The following is a 23680-nucleotide window of genomic DNA, read 5'->3' as shown; positions in this document are numbered from 1 at the left end:
ACAGCCATTTAACTAGGAAAACATTTGTACCTTTGTAATTCCCAAAACTCCAATATTGGGACTGGAGGATGTAGAGCCATTCCCAGTACCAAATATGCCATCGAGAACACAGGAAAGACCCTCCACAAAAATACCCCTAAAAGGAAAGAAATGGGAGAAAGAAAAACAGTCACTCGTGGGAAACTTTCAACCAGCTCTTAACGTTTGAAGCCTACAAGAATAATGCCCTTTGAGGGGGTGGGGGTGTTAAGTGGTGGCAGTGTGTGGACTCTCAGGTCCCTTCTCTGACAGGCTGAGGACAACCCCCCAAATGCTCAGCAACTCTAAGAAGGCTATTTCCACACTGCCCATTAGACGTAAGTACTTTAAAATAACTTCAATAAAATCAGAGAACTACTAGTCTAGGAGAAGCGTAAGCTGTGCTCAGCAGTGAAGCACACCAATCTGATTCTTCGCTATCAACATAGTCTCATCAGGAAGAAATACTTTGTAAGCTTGTACATTTTGTCGGGGTGGGGAGTAGGATTTGTCCTGGAACCTTCTTTGTAGACTGGGGTGACCACCTTGTAGAGCAGGCCACCTGCCTCTGCCTCCCAAGTGCTGGGGTTAAAGGTATGCAGCATGACTGCCTAGCTTTGAATCTTTTTATGAAAAACGGACACGGGACGTCTCATCATGTGAGCTGTGAAAGCCTCAGAAAACCCCAGAGTCCATGCCAGTCATGCTGACTCGTGCTGGATGAACAACAATAGGGACGGTGGCCTGTGCTCCTTTCTCTATGTCTTCCTTAGAAACAATCTCTTAATGACTTCCAGAAGCTAAAGAGGTGCAAACCCCACAGCTCATGGGGGATACTCATTTAAAATTCTGGATCTTAGTTTTTGTCTCCCCAGAGCTGTTCTTGTCTGGTTCTGTGATCCATGGCTGTGAACAGATTATCTCAAAAGGCAACTGATATAAACCCACTGACAGACCTACAGCGGTTACTATCTGATGCAAAAAGAATGCCGTGCCACCTGTCTGACTATGGCAGTCAGGACTGAATGAGAGAGAAAGAACTTTTCTTCAACTCAGAAATAAGTTCTTGGGGCTAGGGGTCCTTGAGAAAACAAGACAATACGTAACAAAACCAAGCAGAGAACTATGGAAACATGTGATGCTGTTTCACTGTTTCACACTGAGAAGAGATGCACCCACCTCTACACAAGTTGGGGAGACTGGAAAAAGGGAATGTAGAATGCTGCTCTGTGCCATGGATGAGACAGCCAGGGCATTGAGGGCAGTGACTTGGCCAAAGATAAACAGCCAATTATAATTTGGCTGCTGTCATCCGAAGCTCTCAGTTTCTACCACAAGATTAGATGAGCATATTTTCTTGGGACATACCTGTTGATTGCATGGATAGGAGGTGGTGGGGCACAGGAGAGCCTGGCACAGGCATAGTAATCACCGATGGACTCAATGATACTGGCTACGACAGCACTGAGCATGCCAATGACACCAGCTGCAGAGACGGTGGGCATCCCCCACTGAACTGAGGAGAGAAAACAACCATCAAAGATGTGCACACTTACCTCTAGGGGCTGGCAAGGTTACAAGAACCTCAGGGAACTCTGCAAGATCTGCGCAGAATTCTCAATCTCTTGGAAACCATTTGCTTTTAAATCTTAAATCACAGCAGATGTCTGGGAAGGTTACTGAGTAGGGGCCTCAGTGAGGGTTGCCCTCTGCATCTCTGAGAAAGCCGTCACTAGACTGGGAGAGGTGGGGGATTCTCTTCCTCAAAGTCATGTTCCTAGTATCCACTAAAGTGTAATTTAACACTGCCTGCTATGGTGAGACAGAAATTAAATGTTTTGTTTTGTTTTTTGAGACAGTGTCCCTGGATGGCCTAGTATTAACTATATAGCCCTGACAGGCCTCAAACTCATGGCAAGTCTCCTGTATCTGTTTCCAGAGCGTGAGTTACAGGGCTGGGATTACAATCCTGGCTTAGAATAGGAATTTGTATCAGGGATTCGGAGCACAGCTGAGACACCATGGTACAGAGTAGTGGCATCAAGTGAAAAGTCCCAGCTCCTCTGGTCCAACGGTCAAGTACACCACAGAGTACCTGCGGCCCTACCTTGTCACTATCAGGTTTGTTAACTTTTATCTCAGAAAGCCAACAAAATTCCCATTGTAATTTCATCTGAGTATCTGCATTTGTTTAATTCTCATTAGACATTTTTCTTTCCTTGATAAAGGCACATGCCCGTCTTCCTTGAACCATTAGGAATAGTAACCCAGATGCCACACAGAGGGAAAATCTGAAACACGGTTCTGGGCAGGAGCCTGCCCTGTAGCTCTGGGCACTCTGAGATGACCACTAACAGTGTGATAGTTCAAGTTCAAATGAAGACAGGCCTTCAGTGGGCCTTGTAGGATGTACAAACAAGGCTGGAAAGCAAGGAGGGTGTTCCTGCCTGGGCCTGTCCCACTCTGGGAGCCATCAGAGGAGGCAGACACAGCTGGGGCAAGAGGTGCCAGGTGTCATTCCCAGAAAGAAGGGGTGTCACAGGCTGTGCCCGGCCACACTGGCGGCCCACACTTCGTTCTTTATCAAGCTCCATTTGTGGTTTTAGAACCAGCTTTCTTCTGCTACAGTACATAGACTGTAGCATGATGGGTTTCCCTTGAAGAGATCTTCCCTTCCCTGACTTTGAGGAGGATTTCCTATTATATTCTACCATTTTCAGTTGACCGTTCCTAGTTTAAAAATATAAAATGTTACAAAATCTGGAATTTTTTTAGAACATGACACCACAAGTGGAAAATTCCAAACCTAACCCTATGTGCTACACTACAGTCAAAACGCAGGTACATGGGGGGCTGGAGACGGCTGGGGGTAAAAGCACTGGCTGTGCTTTAAGGGGATTCTGAGCACCCAGATGACAGCTCACAAACATCTGTAATTTCAGTTCCTGGGGATCCAACACCCTCTTCTGGCCTCCATAGGCACTAGGCAGGACAATAATGCACAGATATACTTGCATGCAAAGCACCCATACAACATTAAAAATAAAATGCACTTATTTCAAAAAGAAAATAAATTACCTTCAAGTTGTGTGTCAGGTGGGTGAAATGCAGATGGCCTTCATGCTTAGACCCAGCCTCACAGTACTGGGGATACAGTATGTACAGATTCCTAGTCCAAAACTCTGAATCTAAGATGCTAGGGCCCCAATCATTTTGAAAATGGGAATACTTAACCTGCACCACTTTTCATGAAATACATTTTGAATTTTTCTCAGTCTCTGTTTTACTTTTTTGCTTTTTACCTGACGTCTTTAAGACTGATTTCTAAAAATCCTTTATATCAACATTTAAGTTTGAAATACTTAAGTTTCTAAAGACTTACTTTTGTTTTATGCATACTATGTATACAAGTGCTTTATCAACATGTATGACCATGCACCATATGTATGTGGTGCACACAAGTATCCTTTAAGAAGGCATCAGATCCCCTGGAACTGGAGTTATAGATGGTTTGTGAACCACCATGTGGGTGCTGAAGAGAAGCCGGGTCCTCTGGAAGAGTTCTCAATCACTGAGCCCTCTCTTTTAATTCATTTGTCTCTTCAGTCTGTGCACACATCCCTCTCCCCCCAACACACACACACACACACACACACACACACACACACCTGAGTTCTGGAACTTTGTTTACTAATTTGTTTTGAGTCCATGTATGTGGTTTCAAACCAATCATGCTTTTGCCTCAGCCTCCTGAAAGCTAGCACTATCTACAAGGACATGCTGTGCCAGGCTTACGTACTTTTTCAGGGTGTTACAACAGGTTTTCAACTTTGGCATTACTGACATCTTGGGCCAAAAGTCTGTATATTAACATCAATCTTGGCAATCCTTCCTATATTGAAGGCTGAGGGCACAGCTTGTGATGTTTGAAAGTGTCCTCTATAGACTGATAAAACATGTTGTAAAGTGCGTAGAGCCGGGCCTTGCAGTGGGTGAAAGACAGTTCACTGGCTCTTGCAGCTGAAGGCTGGCCCTGAAGAGAACCCTATAAGCTCATATACTCCCACGGTGATGCCATGAACCCTGTCTACTAAGTGACACCATCTCATGGATGAGTCCTCTAATGCCCTGGAGAGTCCCTTGCAGAAACAGCTGGAGGCCTGTATTGTCACTAGCTGTCAGCTGGGAAGCCATATGCATGAGCAGGTCAAGTGGATATGCTAAGGTTCTGCTCCATTCTCCCATGATGCCTTCCAAGAGACCTTCAATCTCACTTTATCTTGGCTTATAGGTGTGTTTATGAACTGAGCACATTTTTCTGGAAACAGGATAGGTATATATAAATACACTCTGAGACGCCATGTGATGCGAATGTTATTTTAGAAGGCTAAGCCTGTTAAAGCTTTCAGAAAGTATCAAGAACAAAGGGGGGAGCTGCAGATATTATCACCACTCAGCATGCTTGGAGGAGGCATCTTTGACACAACCTTAATATTCTTGGCTTTTCTTGCTTTTCGGGTTTCTCATTGTAAAATAAGAAAACAAGACAGCTCTAAGGGGTAACTGGCTCAACCTGGCTAAGTTCATGCTTCAACTCTAAGAAAACTGAAAATGTTTGGAATAGCATTCTAACCACTGGTTCCCGAGAGGAAGTTCAGAGCTGGGACCTGGAGAAGGCTGCGTGTGACTCCAGGTATCCTTTGGGTGCAGATCCATGCTCTGCACAATGAGTTACCCAACACTGAGGTCTAAGCTCCATCTTCCGGCTGCTTGTAAGTGTCAGGTTACGGCCACAGCTGTGACCAAAGTAAAACTATCCCATAAACTCTGGTGGGCAGGAGCAGCTAGCTAATCTTTCCATTGCTGCAGCCCTGGCACCAAGTAGCTTTCTGCCTGTGGCCCTCAAATCTTTGCCGTCACAACTCACATTTGGCCAGAGCACCTGCCCAGGATTTCAGAGCCTAATAAGGCTCAAAAGGCCAAGCAGTTAACCTGAGAGGGGAACTGGTCAGTAACTGTGTGTGGGTGACTGACCTCTGGGGACAAGAACTTCCCTTTTCACTGTCTGATTCTCTAATGACCAAAAAGTCATTAAGATGTTCGGGCTTCAGGGTTTGGGAGAGGGCTTCGTGGGTAAAGCGTCGGCATCTGAAGCATGAGGATGGGAGTTGAAATGAGCAGAACCCGTGCAGTGGTACACATCGACTGTACCAGTGCTTCTCCAGAGAGATGGGTGTGGAAAAGGAGACTCCCTGTAGCTCACAGCATAGCTAGCCTGGTGTATGCAGTGGCAAACAACACAGAGACGCTATTTCCAACAAAGAAAAGATGAGAGCCACATCCAGGACTGTCCTCTGACCTCTATACCTGTGCCTCCACACTCACACACATATGCGTGCATGTATATACACATAAGTGATTAGAAAAATGTCCGGGTAAAGAGACATTCTCAGATCCACGATGTAGAACTTTTTGTCTACTTCCAACCCCTCCCAACCCCTTCATGATACTTACATGGGTATGGAACTTTAAACCATGGGGCTACCAGAAGTACACCCTTCCTGGCATCTGTGCGTGCATAGTAGCCATAGTTGGTGCTGTTGGAAGGGAAGACATCAGTCACCGTGAAGATGAAGCACAGCAGCCAGGACACGAGGATAGCCAGGATGATCTGAAGTGGTCAAGGGCAGAATCTTGGTTGGGTAACACATCCCTTCCTGCGTGTACCCACCACCCCAAGGCTGCCATCGCCAGGTCTATGCAGAATACCTGCTTCAACGAGACTGCACTGAGAGGTTTATGCAGGTGAATTCACTTTCTCCTTCCAAGGTCTGGCTAGTAAAAGAATGGGCAGCATGCCCGCAGAGACCACCTGGGGTCACATCTCAGCGCCACTGACAAGAGTCCTTCTGTGGCAATGCAGAAGAATGTGACCTAATCTTTGAACTGGAATCTTACAGGCATCTAGACGTTAGCCTGTGAGGAGTAAGTACTCCAATGCCATCATCTCAGAGATGTAGGAGGGTCTCCCAAAAGCCTTCCTCTACCTAGCACCTTACCTGTGAACAAAGGCATACTGTACCAGAGGTGGGGGTGGGTGATCAACTACTCACTGGAAACATTTTGAAAAGTTGTAATCTGTATGCAGTCCATCCTTTCTTCGATTTGTAAATTGGGAGAGGAAATTTAACATTTCTGGCGTACTGCGAGAATAGTAACACTAGGAAAATCGTCCTGAAAAGAAAAAATCCATAAATTAAAGGTTGTTGTTCCATGCATTAAAATACCTCAGCTTTAATTGGTTACACATGTTAAGTTCATTCACCTAAGCCCTCCTCACTTCAAATTTGGAAATGTTACCATGTGGAAAAAGATGTCACAAGCAGCTGGTCTACCATTTCATGATTGAGTAAGAAAATTCAAAGAATGGGAAAGCTCATTCTGTGGAAAGGAAATGATGCCAGATAAAATAATACCGAGAATATTATTTACAACTAGACATCAGCTCGAAGCAACCAAGAAACTATTGCATACTAACAGGAGGGAAGTGTGCACACACGCCTACATACACACCAACAGGAGGGAAGTGTGTACACACGCCTACATACACACCAATAGGAGGGGAAGTGTGTACATACGCCTACATACACACCAAAAGGAGAAGTGTGTACACATGCCTACATACACACCAACAGGAGGGAAGTGTGCACACATGCCTACATATACACCAACAGGAGGGAAAGACCAAATGCCACCAGGGATCAATTTTATATTTTGAGGTGATTAGTGGCTATTTTTTCCTACTTTCTTTCATTTTCTGGTTTATTTATATTGAGTATAAGTTAATTTTGAAAATAAGTAAAACTTATATTCGAGAAAAGCAGACAGCTTCTTGTGGGGCAGCTTCTGTGCCATGCTCCTTCCACAGACAGGCACTACGCCAGCGTTCACGGTCACACGGGGAGATCTACTTGGTGATAAGGTCTAAAGCCTGAGCTTTAGTTACTTCTTCTACGCCTGTTCTAGGGGTAGGGCTGCCTGGGTTGACTACAGAACTTACTAATCCCAAGACCCCGTCATTTCCTCATCAGCCCGAAGGCCCAAGTGGCTGCCAAGTAGGAGGCCATTTCTCGTCCTCCCAGGTGGATTGTATGAAGAAAACAATACGGGGACACAGGATGTGCTGAACCACCTAACAGGGTCTAATCCTCCATCTCCAGTGGCTTTTTACACTTGCCACCTGAGGTACAGCTGACAAGAAGAGAGTGTCCTCAAAGCTAAGTCTAAGGATTCCAATTATTAAGGCAGCATTACTAGCAAAGAAAACCCACTTCCTGTGGAGTCACTTGGGAAAACTGATAACCCATCAACTGACAGCTTGGATCAAGGTTGAACTTCGATTCTTCTGGGATAGAATTTACAAAAAAACAAAAAACAAACAAACAAAAAACAAACAAACAAACAAAAAAACAACAACAACTACCAAAACCAACATGGCAACAGAGTGGAAAACTGACATTGTCTGTGATAGCCCATCGAGCCCAACCCTACCTGCCATCTTTGTTTCAAGAGCAACACCTACCTGCACTGCACTGCTGCTTTCCACATACATTGAAGAGACTCGCCAAGAAGCGTGGGACAGGGGGTATTAAACAAAGTGTAGCTTGTGTCTTGGCCAGACGATGGTGGCGCACACCTTTAATCCCAGCACTCGGGAGGCAAAGTCAGGCAGATCTCTGTGAGTTTGAGGCCAACCTGGTCTACAAGAGCTAGTTTCAGGACAGGCTCCCAAGCTACAGAAAAACTCTATCTTGAAAAACAAAACAAAACAAGAAAGTGTGGCTTGTATCTAAACTGGAATTTCAAAAGAGGGGACAGAGGAAAGGTCCTGAACTAAGGTGAATCCCTACACAGGTTAGAAAAAGGCAGGGTAAGGGAAGGTGGGGACCAAAGAGGAGCAAAATCTGAAGGAGAAAACAGATGCAGACCTTGTTCTGGGTTGCATGTGGCAAATGGGGAGGGGGAGAGTGTGACAAAGTAGGAGTGTGGCAGCAGAGGAAATAGCTTGGGGGTCTGTGTGCCCATCCCGTGGAACAGCGAATGAGGAGGGACATGGGAGGATTAGCTGCAGAGTTTATGGGCGGCTACAAGCTTGTGGACATCTCTCACATAGAGGACGTCTGTGGAGGCCATGGGGCGCCTAAAAAAAACTTCCTAGGGGAGAGTATGGGGCACGAGGAGTTCATTTTCACTATTTCTCATTCTCTAGAAGAATTTCACTGTTAACCCTGCATTTGTGCACACACCATGCTCAACTCAGCCTTACCAGAAGTAGGCCTGGAAGGATTTTAGCTCACAGATGGCTTTTGGGTATTACTTTTAACTGTTTTCTCTGTTTTTATTAACTTCCCCCACTTAGGTCACATGGTTTGCTAGCTACTGGAGAGAAAAGGTTACACGTACTTTATTTCTCTTAAAGCTTTTAAAGTCTCTCCATGACGCTCTAATCACTCCGTGGTTATCAATACTGCTACTGTTACCAGCTAAATTATTAGCAATTGTTCCAATTTCTTTGCTAACTAGGAGTCATTTATATAAAATTTTTAGTTTTTTTTTAAGTTCCTATGTGGTTTCCCTCCCGAATCTTTTTGTTATGGGCCTAAAATTTTAATATTTTTATAAACACCAGCACCTTTCTGGCACATCTCACTGAGTTAAAATTCCTTAATGGCATCACAAAAACACGTCTGCATGGAGAATGTTCTGACTGACCTTTGGTGAAGTATGAAAATAAAAAGAATTCATGGATATTTTCATATACCTTGCACACCACAGAGGCAGGTGTGAGTGTGAGCTGAGCTCCAGTCAGACCACACAGACTTTGAAAATAATCTTGGTCACAGACTAGCTGTGTGGCCCACTGCCTCACTGTGCCTCTGTTTCTTCAGATGTTAGACATGGAGAACACTAGTCTCAACCTATGTAAATAATATCCAATATCCTATATAATATTATACAAAACACAGAGACATAGGAAAAATTAATTTTAATTGTTTTCAAATTTTTATTCATTGGTAAAATTACAGCTTCTTGGAAGCTTTGACCTACGATATGATCCTTTCACCTACTATATACATTACAGAAAGAATGTGAATTCTCAGTCTTATGATTAAAGTCCCATATGTTCTATAGTATACAATATTGGCTGGCATCTTCAATGCTTTTGATGATCTATAGAGAAAGAAGGCAGGTCCCATAAGAAGCTGGCCTTGGGGGCTGGAGAAATGGCTCAGCGGTTAAGAGTACTGACTGCTCTTCCAGAGGACCCGGGTTCAATTCCCAGCACCCACATGGCAGTTCACAACTGTCTGAAAATCCAGTTCCAGGGGATCTGACACCTTCACACCAATGCACATAAAATGAAGAAGAGGAGGAGGAGAAGGAGGAGGAGAAGAAGAAGAAGGAGAAGAAGAAGGAGAAGAAGAAGAAGAAGCTGGCCTTGCCATTGGAATACACAGCTCTGAGATCAGGCGAGCGCCCACAGGTCCTCTGGCTTTCCTGCCAGCCCCATCTAAACAAGATAGCTCACTGCTGTCTGCCTTTGGAATACCGCGACTGTCCTCGTGTCTGAACTCTGATCTAAAAGAATCACTTAATTAGCCCTCACACGAAAGAAAAAAATGAAAATGTCTGAACACTTCATCTTCACAGATTGCTTTTTACTCAAGTTAATGCACTGTCCCAAGTATCCCACAAGACTGCCCCACACCACATTAGAAATGACCCCACCCTGGAGTTCTCTCAGAACACTTACAGCATGGCAATGCCCCAGTGCTTCCCTGCTCTCTCTCCTGCTGCCTGGAAACCAGAGAGGCCAATGAGGGCCACGGTGGGTGTGATGGTCAGTGGTCCGATATACCTCAGCAGAGCCCCAGGCAGGCCAAGGAGACCAATGACCACTTCTATCAATGAGGACATGATGATAGCTCCCTGAATCTGAAACAAAAAAGGGCACAGTTTGCAAGTGATGTCAAACACTGAGAATGTCACCTGTAACCACAATGACACTTCTGCAAGGCTACCTACCAGACATCATATAGCAGCATGACAACCAGGGCCCCACAAAAAAGGTTTCTGTGGAGGTAACTGAGGCTTAGCAAATGAATATGACATCACTGCTTTCAGGCTAGCTGCAGATATGGGCACTGAAGGCAAATCTGCCTGCCTTCTCACTGCAAGGTGAGATGAGCAAATTTGTCAGTTTTCAGATGAGCACATTTTCAACTCAGTCCTGCAGGCTATTTCAGTACAGTCAGCTTTAAAACACCAGGCCCTGGAAAGACATTCTAAAAGAATGCCTATGTCACATAGAATGGCATTTGTACTAAGTCTAAAGATTTCATGATGACAATATGAATATATACACACACCCATCAGCTGGTTTTCTGTACCTGAGGACAGCTTCAATCAACTCTGCTCAGATGTACTTTGTCCAAAAAAGGGGGTGTGTGTGCTTTTTTGTTGTTGTTGTTTTTTGGGTTTTTTTTATTTAATAAAGTTTTATTTTTCCAAATGTATAACTGATTGAACCTGTTCATGCATCTCTACCCTTTGTGTTTCTGGTGCAAATTACTTGGGCTCTGTGCCTATCAACTTGCTTGTACTGAGATGTCCATGCTAACCAAGCACACCTCTGGATATGCCCATCATGGGGCTTCCAGAGGCAATCAGAGAATCGATGGGTGGCTCGATATGAGGACATTATTGAGAGATGGGTCCTGGCTGGAGGAAGTGGACTGAGATGTGTCCTCGGAAACTCTTCCTGGCTGCCATGGGCTGAACTGCCGTGAGTTGTTCCTTGAACTCTTCACCAAAATGGACAAAGTCTCTGACACGGAACTTTCTTCAAGCTGGTTTCAGCATTCCAACACAGCAACAAGACAGCTAACAGACAGACACAAAGCAGCCAGACCTCTTCTGCTGACAGCCAACAGGCCTCACTCACAGTCACCACCCTGGAGGGAATGAACAGGCAGGCCTGGGGACTGATGGCATAAAGCTCAACGGGGGAAATAAACATTCCGGTGGTTGAAAACAAAAGGGACTTAATGTAACAAAGCAACTGCAGTTTCCTGGGCACAACTGGCACCAAAGGTGGGCAGAAACACAGGAGGACACGTGTGGCAAGTGCTCATCTTTACCTCTTGGATCCGGGGGTGCCAGATGTGCTCCAACAGCTCTGCCGATCCATTCGCAACTGTAATCTCTTGAAAACAAAAAGAACAAGTTTTTCTGGAGTGACACTAATGTTTCATAACACATATTCATAATAACCATTAATAACTTCATTGTTTTAATTGTCAATTCCTAAATAAAACTCAACCTGCGACAGTAGGACTTATGCTTGGAGATGGACTCCCACACTAAGTAACCAAATGTACTCGTTGAAAAGCTACTCGGTGTGCCAAAGGCTGACTGGCGTGGTGCTACCAGCCAGTGCCAGCTTCACAGAAACCACTCTTTGCAAGCAGCTACCTGAAATGCCCAACAGCAAGGCTGTGGGTTGAGGTTTTAAAAATCTAGATAAAGAGGGGCCTTTTCCAGTTCCTAAATCAAAATCAATGGTCACAAAGTAACACCTAGGAGCAGGGACGGCAAGGGAATCAGAAAAGCTTGGCTCCTAGAATCTCAAAATATAACAATTCTGAGAGTACACCAGGTCTGACTTTCTCAAATTCCTTAAGCTTATCAGGTTCTGTAAGGATCTTTGCAATCACTAAGGAAGGGGAATGAAAGTCATCTGCAGAAAACCACAGTAGCCAGATCCTTCAAAAGCAAAGATGTTTCAGAGAAGGGATGCTGATGCAGTGAGAGAGTGATTATGGTAAGTCATAAAATCCACTGAAAGAGAGAGGCAGGAAATAGCACAAATATTTTTCCATCCTATCCCCATATTTATCAGTTTCATTGGCAAACAGAAATGAAGTCATTTCTGGCCCTTGCTTGCCCTAGGGTTAGGGATGAAGAGCGGATGGAAAGACAGAAACAGGCACGGTCCACAGACTGGAGTGTTCTAAGCTGCTAAGGGCCAGTGCATTCTATGCTCAGCACAGGAAGGAACACTGGTATTGGCAGGGTGTTCAGGCCCCCTTTCCACCTGCTTTAAAGGACCCCAATGACATATGTGGAAATAACTGCAATTACCTGTGGTGTTACATTTCCATTTATCTAAAGACAGGATGGCTCGAGCAGGGGCCAAAAATGCAAAAGCACTGGCCTGAAACAGGGGTAACCTAAAAGAAACGAGACCAAAACCATGATCACGGCATCGGGAACTACCGAGGTAGTTCACTATTTGACAGCTTAACAGTCTTTTCCACAGACAAGAGCACATGAGTAAACACGGGCACACCTGGAAGGAACCTGTAAAGGTCTCCTACACCACATAGCTGGACCACTAGCCTCTCCAACCTCCCCTCCTCCTCCTACTCTGGCCTAAGGTAGCTCCAGAGGACCCCTGTGGTCAGTGCTAACACCCCAACACCACCAGTCCCTGCTACTGTTTCCTCTCCCCCCAGAAGAGGGTACTGGGGATTTGGGCTCCCCTCTTTCCTGCTAGCTCATGGGCTCCCTAATAAACATCAAAGTACGATCTCTCTTTCAAATTCTTATTCATTATTCCGAAATTGCTCTACTCTGTGAGTTGAAAATCTGCCCCAGTCATAAAAGACAAGTAATAAAATCATATTAATGATCTATATGTATCCAGAAGAAAGTTACAATAAGAGTACAGATAATAAATGCTATTTAATCATATAAAATATGTATTCTAACACATTTTAAAGGGTTCAAAATTCTGGTAAACTCCCCATTAAATCTCCTGCCCACATTCTCAAACTGAAGGCAACTAATCAAATCACAGAGACTTTGCTATTTTTACTGGAAACGTAGAGCATGTCAGCTAAATTAACAGATAAGAACTTAATCACTATTTTTCACAGTATTTGAGGGTAAAGTATAAATCCTGCTCCTGCGGTCTGCAGGACTGTGAGGTCAGTTACACATCCTCAGATGCCCTAGGCAGCCATGCCAGTGGCCTAGCTCATGAGGTAGAAACCCAGAAACTTCCTGCTAAGTTCTGCGCCAGGGATGAAGACTACACAGAAATACAAGTAGTCCTGGTCAAAGAACAGCTGGCCACTGAGCAATCCAGAACCCAGGATGTTCCTTTCTGACACACTCCATTGTTAAAAATGCTCTCTGGCCATTTTAACCAGAGTGACTGCAGTAGTTAAGAGCAGGTAGGACGTGGATGGTGAGAGAAAGATTGCCTCACAGTACAGCCAGAGGCCTTCCTGCCAGTCACGCACAGGGCACACCCTCCACTGACCATGTGGCTTTCATTACTGGACTAGAGTGATTTAGAGCACAGTGGAAAAGTACATCAAAGGGAAAACAGTCACTGACTTATGGAAATTTCTCAGACAAAATTTTAGGAATACATTGCAAGGATAAAAGGATGTTAGTATGCCATCGAAGTGGATGTCATTAACAGTCCGAATAACATCAATTTTATCAGTTTCAGAGTTCAAGCAAGGCATCTTGGGGCAACATAACATAACATGTATTTTGAGTTGAATACACACACACACACACACACACACAGACACACACACACACACACACACACACACACAGACACACACGCTTTGTGAGTGGGTTCTCATGACACAGCCCTGACTGGCACAGAACGTATTATATAGACCAGGCTGGCCTCAAACACCAAGATCTGCCTGCCTCTCGGTCTCCTGAGTGCTGGGGTTAGGGTGTGTGGTCAGGTCCAGCTGGACTGCACTTAGAAATCTTGGCCATCACATTCATTGGCTATTCCTGGGAAGTGAAAGAAACCAAGGGTAAGTCTGAAGACCACTCCTGCATCAAGCCTCAATCTGTACCTGATCCTGGCACTGAAGGTGAACATTTTTAAGCTAAGACAAAAGGTCCTAAGAGTGAGGTCACAGAGAACCTTACTCACTGACTGGGACTCTGGGATCCCGAGCAGGTGACACTAGAACAAAGTCTCCTAAGACGGGCTGTAAGAGCTGCTTATGCTGGTCTCATGGCCTCACTGTTTTCAGCCAGATACCTGCCTGTACAGGTTGGTATCTGATTATTATGATTAGTGTGGGCTCTAAAACTGTGGCCACAAATCAGAGGCGACATTAAATTCTTTCGGAAATGCTACAAAATCATGGGAACACTTAACAGGAGTATCCTAGGTCAGTAGGGAAAATTATTTCCCAAAGAAATGACTGAACCTGACACAAGAGCATCAGGAAATCAGTCAATGCTCTCTGTTGGTCTGTGCCTACAGCACAGCTTCTAATTCTAGAGGACGGGGGGGGGGGGGGGGCAGAATCTTTAGAAGGAGTTTATTTTCATTTATATGTATGCTAGAAAAGTACATGGGATCCCCTGGAGTACAGGAGGCTGTGAGTCACCTAACATGGGGCCTCTGTAAGAGCAACATAAACTCTTAATTGTTCACCCATCTTTCCAGCCCCAAATCTGCATTTCTGAATCATCACTTCAAGGCGTAGCTGATCTTTTCAAAACTCCTTAAAGCCCCAAGCCCCTTGGGATAGATTAGTGGTTTTCAATCTGTGGATCCAGACCCCTTTGGAACAACCCTTTCACAGGGGTTACCTAAGACCATCCTGAATATCAGAAATGTACATTACAATTCACAACAGTAGCAAAATTATAGTTATTAATTAGCAACAAAGATAATTTTATGGTTGAAGGTCACCACAAGATGAGAAACTGTATTAAAGGCTCATAGAATCAGGAAGGTTGAGAACCACCTTGCTAGATGAAGGGATTCATGATTTTGTCACTTGATGAACTCACTAACTTACTGGTTTTAGATTTGTGATCTTCTGACTTCCTCTGCTAATGCTATGCTAAAATGCCAAATATTGAAGTTTTTGAAAGCTATTCTTTTACTAATCAATTTCTCACATTGGGGAAATATAAATACGCTTTAAATATGTGGAAGATTCACACTGACTTCTGTTAGAGGAGCACTGTCCAGTGGTCAGCATCTGCCTGGCACAAGCACGGCTAAAGCAGACGCGATGAACAAGCTCCCTGCAGTCTTGAGGAGCGCCTGCTGTGAGGGAGACAATACTCGTGGTCATCTCGAAGATTAACACTGTGGACAGGATCTGTCACCTGTCACCTATGCTTGTCATAAAGATTGAAAAGCACTGAGCCACATGCTGAGGGGCTATAAGGAACCAAGGCAAAGAGAAAAGAGGTATAAAATGGGGGCCACAGTATGGACATGGGACACAGAAAGAACACAGACACTTAACCTCAGGGGAAGGCAGTGAAGGTGAAAGAGAACCCTTAGTATAAAAAAAACAAAACAAAACAAATGCTCAGGGGATTAAGCTCTGAAAGGATCACTATGAGGGAAATGCGACAAGGAACTGTCACCTAGAAGCTAGTCTCAGGCACGAAGGTTGAAGCAAGCCATAGTAGTCTGTCCAACAGGCCATGGCATAGCTCTAGGCGTGAAGGTTGAAGCAAGTCATAGCGGTCTGTCCATGGCTCTAGGTGTGATCCTTGTCTAACTGACTTCCAAGTCTTTTGCTGTTGACTCAGAGCCTGGTAGCTATTTAACCTCTAATGGCTCCCCCTCCATACTGGTCTGCCCTCCCTGTCCTGAAGCAGTTAACACCCTGACAGGAAGATATGGCCTTTTCATTCAGGACCAACTGTAAAGAATTTAAGGAGTTACTTATAAACATGCTTGAAAAGGAATTTTGTTAGAGGAGAATTAAAAAGTTAGGTCTTCCTAACATATTGGTTTGGATTGAGAACAGAGCACAGAGAAAAAGTGCACAACTTTCAGGAACTTTGCAATCAGTAGGGAAGGAGAATGAAAGTCACACTCCAGGGACACCATCAGAGAATGGTCATTGATAGCTCAAAAGGCCCCACGTCCTGCAGAAGCACCATGAAGATGCCCTGACAGAAGTCATCACTGCAGAGTGTACAGCACGTTCACTCCACAACCAAATCTGGGACAAAACCTTCCAATCCCAAATGAACACTGACTTGAATCATTTGGACTGCAGAACAATAAGAGAATCAAATAGGCTTGGCTCCAAGCAAGTTTTATCACGAGCAGCCACTGAGGGTATGGCTAGATGTCAGTGAAGAAACAAAGTAATGAGCCAAAGAAAACTTTTCGGAACTTCTTAACACTTTGCTGTTGTTTACTCATCCACCAATCGCTGTCGGGGAACGACTACATACCTAAACTATGTTACCCAATAAAACAATAAGTAATCTAATATTCTGGCATAATTATATTTCTCTAGTTCCTAAAGTATTTGCAGTTCTTCCCACACCCACTACAATCCAAGCCTGTTTACCTTTATCACACGCTAAGAACCCTGGCAAGGAGACTGCTCAGTAATTACTCGTTACTGAGTCACATGGAACCCATCGGTCAGGATGTCCCACTAGGTGAAGGTACTTATTTAAGGTGGTGACTATGTCAGCATGTGAAAATGCTTTCTCGCTAATAACCATCTGTCAGGTTGACTCTTAGACTGTGATATTACTACTAACTTTACATTCTAGCATGAGGTTTATATACTATGATTCTCTGGTAGTTAAACAATAATTTAATATTTTGAGCAGGATCTTGTTACGTAGCCCAGGTTGGACTCCTGGTTTCCATCTATGTTTACAATTGACATCCTTTGAAGAGAAGTGTTCCCGTTTATTCATTGTATCTTCATCTCCCCTTTCTCTCTCTTGAACATCACTGCAGGCACATGAATTCCTTTTTTATTCAAAGTTTTATACCTTGCTACTATAAGTGTTCTTAATAACTAAATTGTCCAAACCTGCCCAGAGGGCCTGTTTAAGTCAATTCCTGTTTCTTTTGAAGGGGCCTCCCCACACTCTATCATTTTTTTAAAGCACATTTTAGCTTTCTGGCGTGAGAGGTTCCAGGTTCAACTTGTCCTCTGGGTCCACATTCTAAGTTGTTTGCTCAGAGAACACAAGTCCATTATACTAAAAATGGTAGTGAGGAACCAAGATCTGGACACTAAGTGGACTCACTGTTACTTGGCGGGGAGGAGGGGGGCTCTTTCTAGGCCCTGTGTGCCATAACCAGGAGTGAGATTAGAGAAGAAGGAGAGAATCGAGGAGGATAAAACCCCCGTCCAACCAGCACCTCTGGAACCTTTCACATATCAGATCACTCCTTTTCCTTTGGATAATCTCCCTTCCAAACACAATAGTATCAACTATCCGGTGTTTGTTAGCAAGCAGGATGTGGTGCGGTTCTCTGCTGACTGCAATGGTGGCTATGGGGCTGTGCAAACTGGAAAACTCACCTGGCTGTACATCTTAGAAAAATAAAATGTACTTATTAGATAATGGCTATTTATTTACTTATTTAACCTATTTTTGAGAGGGGGGGTCTCATTATGTAGCCTTGGCAGGCCTAGAACTCACCACATAGACCAGGCTGGCTTCAAAACCACAGAGAATTATAGCTACCTTAAAGGTATGAACCACCACACTAGCAAAGAGAACTTTTAAAAAGCATGACTATCAGGCTGGAGAGATGGCTCAGTGATTAAGAGCACTGACTGCTCCTCCAGAGGTCCCGAGTTCAATTTCTAGCAACCACGTGGTAGCTCACAACCATCTGTAATGGAATCTGCTGTCCTCTTCTGGTGTGCATGAAGGCAGAGCTCTCATACACATAAAATACATGAACAAATAAATCTTAAAAAAATAAAGCATATATGGGACGATAACATATTGCTTAAAGTTCTGTGAAGTACTGCTGTTGTATAGTAGTCCGGAAGGGGAAGGAGCTACCTTCCCTCCTAACATTTGGTGAGAACTGTTTCCTGTTACTTCTGTCAGTCACCAGCGGAGAGGTGAGAAGCATGGAGGAGGAGGAAGAGAATATGCAATCTGTGGCATGGGGAATGTGCCAGGCTAGCAGGACCTGAAGTCAAATAAAAAAGGTGCAGAGAGCTAGGTGGTGGTGGCACACACCTTTAATTCTAGCTCTCGGGAGGCAGAGGCAGAGGCAGGAGATCTCTGTGAGTTCGAGGCCAGCCTGGTCCACAAAGTGAGTTCCAGAACAAAATAAAAACAAAAAAATGAACAACAACAAAGGTGTAGGGAGCCAGTTAATGGTGTCTTACACCTTCAATCCTAGTATACCAGGAGGCAGAGGCCAGCCTGGTCTACAGAGCTAGTTCCAGGACATCCAGAGCTACAAAGAGAAACTCTGTCTTTTAAAATTTAAAAAGCGTAGAGAGAACATATAGCAAAGAGTTTCTTAATCCCTGACACTATGAAGATTTAAAACACAGCAGAAAGAGCAACCGCAGGTAGCACGGGCAGCACCCTAGCCAGAAAACATGCGACTGAGGCCTCAGGAGGAGCTAGGTCAAATAACCACTAATATTTTCTGGTGGCCTCTGTCCCATCCAAGTCAGGACACTGCCTGTGTGGCCAGGTGCACGCCCACTCCCGTAACACTCATCGGGGACTTGCTACCCCACCAGGCTTCCTGAGCTCAGGTAATAACAGCTCATAGAACTGGCAGGAGCAGGCACTACCTTACATGATATTCAATAACATGCTTATTATTATTTTTACATCAGAGGGAATGGTCTTTGAGAAGCTAGCGAGCCTGTCTGAAATCTCATGGCTTTAAGTAGAACAAAGACCCAGGCTACTAAGTCTATAGCTCCCATGAGGCCAACTAGAAATGCTATCTTTTCAAGGTCATTTCCCTCCAGGTTTGCTCTGGCTTCCCATTCCCTGTACTATTTAAATGCTTCCTTAGTGAAGTAGGTAGTAAACTTTATTTGTGGGAAAACTCTACAACCAGCTATTATGTGCTCCTTGGCATGGCAGAATACAAAGGGCCTAGGATCACCGGCACAGTAATTTTGGTGAAACATTCACCCTGAATCATCCATGTTTCTGGCTCCATCTTCCAGTTCACAACAAGTAAGAGATTGTACAGCAAATTAAACAGTACCATGAGGACACAAACAGACAAACAGGGATCATGAGTCGGGGAGACACCTACTCTGACTCTATCTAAAAAGACGGTATGGAGAGGTAAGGAATCAAGAGACATAGCCAGCCAGAGCACCATATGAGCTTAATTAGACCCCGCCCCAGAGTTATAACACACATCTTAGGGACAACTGGGGAAATTAAATGTGGATTGAATATTAGATCATAAGACAGAATAATTATTTTTCTCAAGTGTTAGAGTTACTCAGAGACCATCATCCCCGTGGCAGCTTAGGGTAGGTCGCCATGCTATCTGCATTTTATTTTCAGCTGATTCACAAAAACTAAAACAAGCACAAGAATCCCTCAGGGAAGAAGAAATATGGGAAAACCTCCCTAGACTAACCACTATTCACCCCAACCATACGGGTTCAAGGTGCCCTCAGTGAGAGCACCACTTAGGCAAGGCCCCTCTCCCTGGCCACAAGAAGCTAATAAAACAAAAGGCAGGAGACTTTCTCCTATGGGCAGTGGCTAATTAGAAACCAGATACTTAAACTAGATTCAGGGGCTCTCAGTGAAGGAATCTCCTATGTGCCTAAGCAGGCTTGTGTCTGACCATGAGGAGTCCCTCTGACAGCCTCACCTGCCCTCCTTTACTACTGGGGATGACAGAGGGAGTGCACTTCCTGGAGTAGGCATGACAGGTCCTCTAAAGTGGTAGGGTTCTCCTCTGCCACATCTGTGAGAAAATCCTTGAGGCAGGAAGGCACGGGGTTTTAGAGAACCTCCCTCCACACTAACTCAGAGTGTCTGTGCAGAGGTGGGGGCCTCCAGATATGACGGCTGCAAGCTGGCTGGCTGTGGGTTGAAGACCACAAATAACCCTATCTCCACGGCAGGGAGATTTTAAAATGTTTGATACCAGCTCTTAGAACAAGCTCAAGAGGCAACTAAAACTGAGAAACGAATAACCAGAGTGAGAAATGTTCAGTCTCCATCCCCGTAGCCGGGTAAAGGAGACAGCGGAACAGCAAGGAAAAGTCAGTACAAAGAAGGAGGGGGAAAGGGAAGAGGCGTCCTGGAAATCACCTCACCCAAAGGACACGCTCTTGGGGACAAAACAGCCACTGACGTCCCAGAGGTGAGGCTGAAATTCCTAACCCCCAGTGGAAAAGACGATGGTCCCCAAAGACAAGGAAGACATTCTTAGGCAGCAAAGTAGAGAACTAGGACCTACAGCAGCACTGCCACCTTCTCCAGCCCTGGAGGATGCATCGGCTCTGGGACAGTATGCACCCCAAGGAGGCTGGTACCCTGGGCTTAGCTTTAGGTCTGAGGAGGGACACAGACACATCTATTTCATTATCTTTGTTTCTCAAAGACCAATTCTGGCTTTCTTTCATCTTTGGAGACAGGGCCTCACTATATAGTACTGGCTGCCCTAGAATTCTATATATAGACCAAGCTGACCTCAAACTCAAAGTGATTCCACTGGCTCTGCCTCCCAAGAGCTGGGATTGAAAGCGTGCACCACCTTTCCTGAGTTCTATTTTTATAAAACAGGGTAAAGATGGGTTTTCAAGGCAGCAGTAAGAAAGGGAGTCAGACCTAACCATGGACCACTCCTTTCCCTGCTCTCTAGCTTCTGTAGACTAAAAGGCGCATCCCTCAGAGGCAGGGCCCACATACTAGCTGCCCAGTGATGGCAGCACAGGGTGTCAACAAAAGGCAGAAAAACATACAGAACTTATGACCAGCACAGATAACTACCAGAGGTTATTCTGAGAATCTGTCAAGATATCACAAAAGCTTAACATAAAAACTTCTTCAGCTAGGGAAGCCTGAAAATTGACGTGTAAACCAAAACACAGACCACTGGCAATCCTCTAACATGGTGCTAAGAACAGCATGGCTGGACCCCCACACAGCCACACCAGTCTCCCTCCTCCAATGTCCACCTCTGCATCTCCTTTGTGTGAATTGCTTTATGTGATCTTATTTTAAACAGAAAATTTTAAGTGCCTACTGAGATGATAATTCTCAGCACCTACTGATGGTCCCCATTACTATCTAGCAGAACCAAAAGGAAGCCCATCTTAGTTACACTCTACAATTGCCCAAAGTAATCTGCAAAAACCACAATAGATGATTAAGACAAAGGCAAAAACTCATCCAGGGACACTGGAAGCAGTTCCCTCTAACCCGCCCAAAGAAGGCAGTTGCCTAATGCCTAAGGTCCAGAGGCTGAGAAGGATGTCCCGCACTTTTCTTTGGCAACACGCTGTAAGCTAAGGCCTTCAGTGCAGTCCCACCACTGCAAGGGCCTAGTACTCAGCCAAGTCCTGGCTTGTGCCGGTGAGAGGAATCCTGGGCAGGATCCTTAAGTTACTGCTTTTGCTTCCACCTCTACCAAGGTGAAAGATACTCCCTCTTCCTCCTGGGCCAAAACCCCAAGTCTCTGGGATATATCTCCACCATTACCAGCTTCTCAAGTCATAGGCAAGACATCAACACCCGTCTCATGGCCCTATACAACATTCTGGGGTATGGACATCAACATATGTGCACAATCCTATCTGCTTGCTACCTAGAGTCACTCGTGCCTTCTACACAGATAAATCACTAGATATTTACAGGGCTGTCAGTACTTTTCCTCTTTTCAAAGGTCAAGATGGATACCACCCAGACCTCAATAGCCACAGAATCCCACAGCCCAAGCCCAGCATGATACCATAGCTCTCCTGGACAGTATGCCTGGTTCTTAAGATGAAATACCAGACTCCTGATAAAACAGTAAAGCATGTGGCCACACATGGCAAAGAAGGACCTGCTTCTCTTCACCCCACAGAGCAGAGAGCCTCATGAGAACACTGAATACCCCGTGCCCCCACACAGCTGCTATCTCCAGTTCCTATATAGGCAAGTGGCAACATCCTCTCCAGTTTTTCTTGGCTGACTGCTCTTTCAGGGGAAAAGAGAGGTGAACCGCACTGACCAACATTATTCCCATGGGCTAGTGCCTGAACAATGGACAAAAAGGGTGTTCTCGGGACCACAAGCACTTGCCTTGAGGCCCACTTGCTGAGTTAGCTTATGCAAGTCTGCCCACAAGGTTCAGCAGTCACCTGGCCTGGCCTTAGACACGACGTGGGAATGCAGCTTATACAGGCACAAGAAAGAGCTTCTGTCACTTCTCAGTGTCAGCCAACTCTAACAACTATACATTAAGCCAGTTGTTTAGGAAAAGTACTTCCCCAGACTGCCGAGCCCTGTGTACCAGGTAAAGTCAACAAAAGCTGCTCCACCAAACCTATGGCCAGAGCCTTAAACAGCAACACAAAACACCAGCGACACTGTTGCCGCGGTTAACCGCTGGGCTTGAGTGCTTTGTGAAAGGCCTGGACCTTCCCCAGCACATCAATGACACCCTGCTCCTCTCTTCTGGGCCCCTGGAGAGAACACCCCTGACCCTTCTGCTTAGTGTAGTGGCTGCGGATTGTCTAGCGGAATCTAAGAACCCACAGCTTGCCCGCCCCATGGCCATGTGCAAACAGCCTCTCTCCGCTAGCAGACCTGCGAGGGAACTGCATTTGCCTTCCCACGCCACCTACACCACAACCAGACACTCCAGTTGCTAACTATCTCCCGAGCAGGGCAGCCCTTGCAGGTTCTGAGGATTGATTCTAGCACATTAGAATACAGGTCACAGCTGCCTGCTGTTTCACCGTCCCTCTTGCTGCCACTTCCTAGCAGGGAAAAGGAAGCTGTATTTGCACTATCTCCCAATAGATAAAGAGATCAAACCACAGACTTCACTCTGAGGACAATCAGCAGGGCCTTGGCAAGTAGGAGGCTATGCTGTGAATAGGGTTGAATACGGAAAGAAGAGGGAAAGACCAGCTAAGAGCATTTGCTTCCTGTATTTCCTGGCTCAGCTCCATACCCAGGTACTGATAAACACATAAACAAGCCAAAGTGCTGGCACCATAAAGGGCAGCGTGAGAAAGTGGGGCAAAGACAGAAGAAAAGCAAGCCACATCAGAAGAATGAATCCAAAGAACATAAGACTCGTAAGGAGAAATTCAGGGAACAGAGGATTTCAGGAATCTCGGGAGTGGGGGACGAGTGGGGGACGAGTGGGGTAGAGGATATGCAGGTGTGCTGCACAGGTGGGCCACTGGGACATGCAGGAGGGTGGGGCTCAGAGGCTCACCTGGAAAACTGGGAAAGGCAGAGAACAAGGGACAGCTGTACACCAGGAAGATTGCAGCCTGGGCAGCCCGAGGAGGAGAGTAGCAGAAAGATGGCATGGGCCGGGGAGTGCAAGAGACCAGATGGGAACTTAGTCAAAGAGACTGGGTCTAAATTACAGGAGAGAACTGGAAGGCATGCTAAAGACTGTCAGCGCCTTGCCAGCCAGCAACGACAATAAAAAGGCTTTGTTTCCAGCTTGCACAATGGGGTAGTTCCCTTCATGAAGAGAAGAAACATGGGGCCAGGGACACCTTGTAAAGGTGGGCTGGAGACCAATGGCCACTGGAATATGCTGTAACACCAGCTGACCTGTCCAGTAGCACTG

At 45.3% G+C, this 23680-nt stretch overlaps 1 protein-coding gene across 4 annotated transcripts in view; it reads right to left on the bottom strand.

The window, feature by feature from the left end:
* Window positions 1–23680, bottom strand: part of Slc23a2 (solute carrier family 23 member 2) — a 102729-nt gene that overhangs the window by 13242 nt on the left and 65807 nt on the right. For all 4 annotated transcript variants that reach the window (XM_048455368.3, XM_085696751.2, XM_087911181.1 and 1 more), the window contains exons 6-12: window positions 12223–12311; window positions 11220–11284; window positions 9833–10014; window positions 6132–6252; window positions 5533–5689; window positions 1387–1534; window positions 31–136 (exon numbers count right to left, since the gene is read on the bottom strand). In XM_048455368.3, the coding sequence (XP_048311325.1) occupies window positions 31–136; window positions 1387–1534; window positions 5533–5689; window positions 6132–6252; window positions 9833–10014; window positions 11220–11284; window positions 12223–12311 (868 nt within the window). The remainder of the gene's footprint in view (window positions 1–30; window positions 137–1386; window positions 1535–5532; window positions 5690–6131; window positions 6253–9832; window positions 10015–11219; window positions 11285–12222; window positions 12312–23680) is intronic.

This window comes from Myodes glareolus, chromosome 10, assembly GCF_982192425.1.
Source record: "Myodes glareolus chromosome 10, mMyoGla1.1, whole genome shotgun sequence".
In the NCBI taxonomy this organism is placed as follows: domain Eukaryota; kingdom Metazoa; phylum Chordata; class Mammalia; order Rodentia; family Cricetidae; genus Myodes; species Myodes glareolus.
The sequence above is the reverse complement of the archived record's forward strand: the minus strand, read 5'-3'. Positions and strand labels throughout refer to the sequence as shown.